The 8,821-nt window shown below is 42.1% G+C and overlaps 1 protein-coding gene across 1 annotated transcript in view; it reads right to left on the reverse strand.

Annotated features, from left to right (window-relative positions):
* LOC143301083 (twitchin-like) overlaps positions 1–8,821 on the reverse strand; it is a 265,961-nt gene that overhangs the window by 148,978 nt on the left and 108,162 nt on the right. The window contains exons 23-24 of the mRNA XM_076615089.1: positions 8,109–8,154; positions 6,957–7,015 (exon numbers count right to left, since the gene is read on the reverse strand). Of these exons, the coding sequence (XP_076471204.1) occupies positions 6,957–7,015; positions 8,109–8,154 (105 nt within the window). The remainder of the gene's footprint in view (positions 1–6,956; positions 7,016–8,108; positions 8,155–8,821) is intronic.

Genomic DNA, 8,821 nt, shown 5'->3' on the forward strand with positions numbered 1-8,821 from the left:
ATTCACAATGTGCCGACACTGGCACAGCACACACCACACCCACACCCAACACACGGTGACAGCTGTCATTCACAATGTGCCGACACTGGCACAGCACACACCACACCCACACCCAACACACGGTGACAGCTGTCATTCACAATGTGCCGACACTGGCACAGCACACACCACACCCACACCCAACACACGGTGACAGCTGTCATTCACAATGTGCCGACACTGGCACAGCACACACCACACCCACACCCAACACACGGTGACAGCTGTCATTCACAATGTGCCGACACTGGCACAGCACACACCACACCCACACCTAACACACGGTGACAGCTGTCATTCACAATGTGCCGACACTGGCACAGCACGCACCACACCCACACCCAACACACGGTGACAGCTGTCATTCACAATGTGCCGACACTGGCACAGCACACACCACACCCACACCCAACACACGGTGACAGCTGTCATTCACAATGTGCCGACACTGGCACAGCACACACCACACCCACACCCAACACACGGTGACAGCTGTCATTCACAATGTGCCGACACTGGCACACCACACCCACACCCAACACACGGTGACAGCTGTCATTCACAATGTGCCGACACTGGCACAGCACACTCCACACCCACACCCAACACACGGTGACAGCTGTCATTCACAATGTGCCGACACTGGCACAGCACACACCACACCCAACACACGGTGACAGCTGTCATTCACAATGTGCCGACACTGGCACAGCACGCACCACACCTAACACACGGTGACAGCTGTCATTCACAATGTGCCGACACTGGCACAGCACACTCCACACCCACACCCAACACACGGTGACAGCTGTCATTCACAATGTGCCGACACTGGCACAGCACACACCACGCCCACACCCAACACACGGTGACAGCTGTCATTCACAATGTGCCGACACTGGCACAGCACACACCACACCCACACCCACACCCAACACACGGTGACAGCTGTCATTCACAATGTGCCGACACTGGCACAGCACACACCACACCCACACCCAACACACGATGACAGCTGTCATTCACAATGTGCCGACACTGGCACAGCACACACCACACCCACACCCAACACACGGTGACAGCTGTCATTCACAATGTGCCGACACTGGCACAGCACACACCACACCCACACCCAACACACGATGACAGACATGACACAAAGTGACAGCGTGTCATGGGTGACACAAGGGACAGCTGTGTCAAACGTGACACAATACATACCGACATCCTCTGAAACAGAGAAAACATCGGCGTTCACAACAGTAAACACGCCAGAACAAAACATTAAACATGTCACAAACACTTTATAATCCTCCGTGAATGCAACATTCTAGCCAACACTTCCTAGCAATTCTGGGTTATTTCCACAAAACCTCAACACAGTGCACATACAGTTACTGACTGAGTGTAATTACACAGTTACAAATCCACGCTGGCTACTACGTTCCAGCAGTACAAGACAACAAAATGGTGGTATATCACACTCACTGTATACAACTTCACGTATTTAAAACAGATTATTTTTCCAATGCTCATCACTAGGTCCCAGCAATTCTGGTCCACTACTGCCATAATATAACACAGTTCACATTAACTGAGTCAGTATGAAAAAATAAATGCCGTATCGTATCCACACTAACGCGTTACAGCAAAGTTTTGGACTGCTGTCACAAATATTCAACAATGAGAATTCACATTAAGTTACCTTCATTTGTCAATACCACACAAACGCATTGGCCTAACTTTCAAGTACCTTGGTTAACTTGTCCAGGAAACACAAATGTCCAAACTAGCTAGCACGTCCTATCAGTTTCCAACTGCTACCACAAATATTAAGTACAGACATTTGTGAGGTGGCTGATTCCTCAAAGATTAATATTCACACGAATTTGTCAGTAAAACAAAAATCACACAAATCTAACTAAAACTGAACAAATAAACATGTTATCCATACAAGGTGATACTTCCTTCCATATGTTGGATAGCTAAGACTGACATGTGTAGAAATTACTATCAAATAATATGCCATTTATATGATAATGTCAATGACTGAAGCAAACTTGAGTCAGGTATTTGTCTCAATTTCGATGAAACAGCATCCGAAATAAAAACCTTCAGCTTGATGTCAAAGTGAAAACAGCGGTTCTCCTTTTCAACCGTGTTGACGATATTTCTTTAGACTCACGGATAATTTGAGACTGGCAGTCTTCAAACACCATAATTACATAAACAACAAGTCAGAGTCAACCCATCATCTTTCTTTTTGTCCTTTCCGTTTTTCATTTTCAATAATTTGCAAACACAATCCAAACCTCACAGTCACCGACCACTGTGGGAAAACACATGTATGTATAAACTACATCTTATATTCAAATGCAGAATCACAGGGTTTGCGAATCACTTGGGTTTATAGATCACCTGAGTTCATGAATCATCTGGGTTAACCATCTGGCTTTATCAATCACTTGGGGATTACATTTATGAATTATTTGGGTTGAAATGTTTAGGAACCATTTCATAAATCACTTGGGGATTACATTTATGAATCATTTGGGTTGAAATGTTTAGGAACCATTTCATAAATCACTTGATTTCACATTTGTGAAGCAGGCGAGTTTCAATGTTTACAAATCACTTTTACGATTCACCTGGCTATATGAGTCACTTGGGTTTATGGTTCATAAATCACCTAGGTTATTGATCGCCTTGCATCAAGAAATAAATGAATAAACAATAGAACAGCACGTTTATCTTTGCTAAAACTACCTTCCTGTTCAAACGCTTACACTGCACGTCTGACGAACACATAATCCAAACAAGTATAACGAATGACACTGATTTTAAGGATGGATCACCATCACCCATCAACAAATACAAGCCAAACACGTACAAAAAACAGTAGCCTGTATGGTTCACAACAAGACAGAGAAACCATCTGCTACAGGCACAAGCGTCACTCTGCTACAATCACTACAAACATGGATTTGCTTCAAGAGGGGAAAACACACACACACAAGCACACAGAAGCCAGTCCTCAGGACAACAAAACACGAGTAGGCCGCAACCAAACGTCACAGAAATATAATTCACGAGGCTTTGAGGCAACTAAAAATACGTACAAAACAACAACAACAAACAAACAAAAAAGAACAACACATGAATGACATATAGTCAACGTGTTTCGGCAACCAAACAAGCACGAATTGCACATGGTTTGACAAACAAATACACCCCACATAGACCTGGACAGCAAATATTGTGCGGGGTTTGTTTTCCCTTTCCCTTTTTGATTTACTTCCAATCGAAATTGAAAAAGAATAATTTAATTCCATTTAAAATAGCAAACAAATCATTGATCCCAATAAAACGAAAACATATTTACACACATACCACATTGTTATAATGTTCCCATATTCACTTTGATACCAGATCTTTCATTTATTTTTCTTCTTTATTGCATTTTTCTTTCTTTATGGACTGACATAACTTTAAAAAGTGATTCGTTTTCCAACAAGAACAGAAAACAACACCACTGACACACATAAACAAAACCAAACCAAAAAATGCAAACAAAAAAAGCAAAAATAAAACAAACAAACAAAAAAAACAAAACTTTTTAGTTCTAAGAGCACTCACTTCGTTATAAACATACATCAAAACAAAACCAACTGCAGCAAAGTTCCCACACACACACAACCTCCCCATCCCCCCTCGCTCCCCCCACCCCCACCCCCGCCCCACTCCTACCCCCTCCGACACACACAACCCGGACGAAAAGACGTACACAAGACGTAAGTGCCATATTCACGCGTGGTTGCCAACATGTAGCCTACAAGACTACATCTTCACCCCAGAAAACACACACACACACACACACACACTGCCATCCCTGTGGCACAAGACGACACAGAGTGACTGGCTTGAAGACAGTTGGGGGTGAGGGAGGGACAGTGACACAGTGACACTGGCACAGTGTCACAACTGACACGCCACATACCATCTGAAACAGAGGAAACACAGCAACACCGCGTGTGTGTGTGTACGTGTGTGCGTACGTGTGTGTGTGTGTGTGTGTGTGTGTGTGTGTGTGTGTGTGTGTGTGTGTGTGTGTGTGTACGTGTGTGTGTCCCCCACACACGCGAAACTCAACACATCAACAACACCATGAAAATTAATTAAACAGGAAATGTTCTGTTACTTTGAAAATTACCTGTCTTGGTATGTTCAACAAAGAAACTCAACGCATCAACAACACCATGAACATTTATCAAACAGCAGTAGTTCTGCTACTTAGAAAATCACCTGTCTTGGTATGTTCAACCAAAAAGGCAACCTTCATTTTTAATACGGAAGTTGGTGGTGGTTTTAAGAAAAATCAATAATATCGTCAGCGATAATACATGTACGTTTAAGTGGATGACGATGAAATTATGCACTGAAACAATAAGTATATCAGATATACATCAAAGAATAAGAAAAGGAAATTTCACAGTTATACAACACACAGTTGTGATGAAATTACAGAAAAACTGAACTTGTTTTTTTTACAATTACAGATCTAAAAGCATAGCTGAATATCAATTCTGGAAAAAAAGTAATGAAGTGAATGATAACAAAAGTGGACAGTGAAATATTTTTTAAGCAAAATTAATAAATAAATAAAACGTCAATGAAGAAAAATAAAACATCCATGATACATTACTTTAATGTAGGACAGTTCAGCCATCTACAGTCCTCTGAAATCCACAATCCTCTGTCTGTCTGTCTGTCTGCCTGTCTGCCTGTCTCACTCTCTCTCTCTCTCTCTCTCTCTCTCTCTCTCTCTCTTCCTTTCTTACCGAAAAGAAGCCAAATTAACTGATAGACAGAGGGGGAAAAACTTTGAAAATTTGGAGTTCTTCAGAAGACAAATCATGCAATTCAGATTCAAACCATTAACAAAATAACATGACTAAACTTGCCAAGTGATGAAGACAAACTAGAGTGTAAACAACGAAATTTCAAAACAGATCCACGTGCAACAGATGATGCAAGAGAAATCGGTACAAATACAGCCCACGTTTGTGTATAGACTGGAAATGTAAGACAGGAAACACTAAACCAAACATTGACCGACCATGGACTACACTGCAGACAAAGGTAAAAGCAGACTGACAAAGAATAGACAGAGAGAGAGGCTGTGGTCTGTGAACAGAAAAACAGAGAGATGGGGAAACGATCACAGAGAGACAAAAAAAGAGAAACAACAAAATAGTGATAGACTATGAGAGAGAGAGAGAGAGAGAGAGAGAGGGGGGGGGGAGGGAGAGAGATAGACAGGGAGAGAGAGAGATAGACAGAGAGAGACAAGGAGAGAGACAGATAGGTAGAGAGAGAGAGGGAGAGAGACAGACAGACAGACAGGTAGACGGAGAGACAGCGAGAGAGAGAGACAGACAGACAGACAGGCAGAGAGACAGAGAAAGAGACAGGGAGAGACAGACAGACAGACAGACAAACAGACGGAGAAACAGAAACAGACAGACGGACGGACAAAACTGACCCTTCATACCCTTAGCAAACTTAATTAAGGATAACACGATCCAATCTTGCAACAGACAAATGAAAAACACGGCTGAAACAATAATAACTGAGGAATGTGCCACATGAAATACATGCTCATAATTGTTAATATATATATATATATATATATATATATATATATATATATATATATATATAATGGCAACAGAAGTTAATGAGACTTTCCGTATTGTTAAAGAACATACACCCCCTTTGACGTTGTACAAATACAGAATATCTTTTGACAAAACATTTTGTGAGAGAACTTCTCTAATCTTTGACACCTGGAATAACACACATCTTTACACAAAACAGAATCTATTTTGAGTGAAAAGATTCGTGTCAAAACACAAACACACGGAACGTAAAATGATACAATAGCATGACACAATACTATACAATAGTATATACCTTAGAAATCACAGACAGAGAAAAAAAAACCTCAGTCAAATCGCACAAAAATTATCTCTCAAGTGGTCAAGTAATTCACCGCACCATTAATTGTTCAAACGCATTCAGAAGGAAGAAAGGAATTATGTTAACTATTCCGTCACACGTACTGGTGATTAATAATGGATACTTATATAGCACACTATCCAGAAATCTGCTCTAGGTGCTTTACAAAAACGCTTTTGATAACATAAAACATTATATCTATGTTACATACACACACCAAAATGTGACCACACACACACACACACACACGCACGCACGCACGCGCACACACACACGCACGCACGCACGCACACACACACACTGCATACATACATATTAACATACATGTGTATCTAACAGCTACCCTAACAAATACGCACACATAGGCAGGCACAAACTTACATAAACACACGCGCACACAATACACATTCATATACATGCATGTAGTTGTGGACCTGCCACAATTGAACTTATTGCTGAGGGAAAAGGTGAGTTTTGAGACGAGATTGTAGACATTAAGTTAAAAGCATCAGTTTTCACATTTGAATGTTATCGTTTAAAGGTAACGTGAATACAGAAGGGGGTTGTGGGGACTGCATGGTGACTTGGTACAAGGACAGACGACCGAACGGTGGAATGTAGTAGTAAGATGAACATCTTGAACAAACAGGAGCATAATTACAGAAAATCAATTGATAGACTGCTTGGAAAGGTAAGTCGATAGCTTAACACGACCAACAACTGATAATAAATGCAAAAAAAAGCCTAAAACATCAACGTGATGACTACGAGAGACTGAAGATGACACACACCTCCATGGCAGTAAAGCCGTCTTTGAGATACAAGGCAGAACAGTACTCTCCACACAAGCCTGGCGCCATATTGTGGGATGAGCATAAACAACGTCACACACAACTGACCTGGTTTGAGAGAGCCCCAATCCGGGTCCTCTTCTTCCTCCTGTTTCTTTTTGGATTCCCTGTCACAGGCGTCAGACAATTATTGGATTATCAGACACACAAGTCAGACAATTATTGGATTATCAGACACACACGTCAGACGATCAACAGATTCCCTGTCACAGGCGTCAGACAATTACTGGATTATCAGACACACAAGTCAGACAATTATTGGATTATCAGACACACACGTCAGACGATTAATAGATTCCCTGTCACAGGCGTCAGACAATTATTGGATTATCAGACACACAAGTCAGACGATCAATAGATTTGCTGTCACAGGCGTCAGACAATTATTGGATTATCAGACACACAAGTCAGACGATCAATAGATTTGCTGTCACAGGCGTCAGACAATTATTGGATTATCAGACACACACGTCAGACGATTAATAGATTCCCTGTCACAGGCGTCAGACAATTATTGGATTATCAGACACACCAGTCAGACGATCAACAGATTCCCTGTCACAGGCGTCAGACAATTATTGGATTATCAGACACACCAGTCAGACGATCAACAGATTCCCTGTCACAGGCGTCAGACAATTATTGGATTATCAGACACACCAGTCAGACGATCAACAGATTCCCTGTCACAGGCGTCAGACAATTATTGGATTATCAGACACACAAGTCAGACGATCAACAGATTCCCTGTCACAGGCGTCAGACAATTATTGGATTATCAGACACACAAGTCAGACGATCAACAGATTCCCTGTCACAGGCGTCAGACAATTATTGGATTATCAGACACACAAGTCAGACGATCAACAGATTCCCTGTCACACAAGTCATACAATTATTGGATTATCAGACACACAAGTCAGACGATCAACAGATTCCCTGTCACAGGCGTCAGACAATTATTGGATTATCAGACACACAAGTCAGACGATCAACAGATTCCCTGTCACACAAGTCATACAATTATTGGATTATCAGACACACAAGTCATACAATTATTGGATTTCCTGCCACACACGTCAGACACATCTAGACTCCCAGCCACATAAGTCAGACACTATTAGATTCCCTAGCACATCACATATATAAAGAGAGGCAGATAGACAGAGAGAGAAGATGAGAACTACAAATGTGCTCTACCTGTGTTTCAGAAGAGAGCGGAAGTCCAGGTTGGAATCTTTGGGATCTGAAACAGTAAACGAATCAATCAGTTAACAACTGGACAAGGATGGAAAGCAGTCACAGGGACCCCAATAGCAGACCCCACCCCGTTCACACACCACTCCAACATGACGGGAAGTAACCCCCCGCACCCTCCCCTCCCCTCCCCTCCCCTCCCCTCCCCGCCCCCTCCTCCCCGTGAGGGAAAATTTGTCACCACAGTGTGTTCAAATAAATGAACGATCACCCAAACCCTGTGCTCATTACAGTAAAGTTAACACTGTCCCGTAAACGATGTCACCCCGATTCGCCTTTTACTGATTCGCCTATCATTAAACTGCTGATTCCCAGTTTGTCTATGTACTCGGTTGCTCTGTGTGTGTGTGTGTGTGTGTGTGTGTGTGTGTGTGTGTGTGAGTTGTGGAACTTTGGAAAATACACAATACACGACTGAATAAATCAAATGACGTTTTTTTGCGAGTACTTTAAACTGGGCGTGACCTGTTGTTTGAAACTTGCTGTGTCCATACTCGTGCGTACTCTGAACAAACACATACAGCAGCAAAGAAACGATCAAACAAGAAAGCAAAGAAAGAATAAAATGGTAGAAAGAATGACAGAAAGAAGGAACGGATAACATAAAAAAACGAACGAAAATAAAAAAGACCAAGTGAAAATGTGGACGAAAAATG

Source organism: Babylonia areolata, chromosome 27, assembly GCF_041734735.1.
Source record: "Babylonia areolata isolate BAREFJ2019XMU chromosome 27, ASM4173473v1, whole genome shotgun sequence".
NCBI classification, from domain to species: Eukaryota; Metazoa; Mollusca; class Gastropoda; order Neogastropoda; family Buccinidae; genus Babylonia; species Babylonia areolata.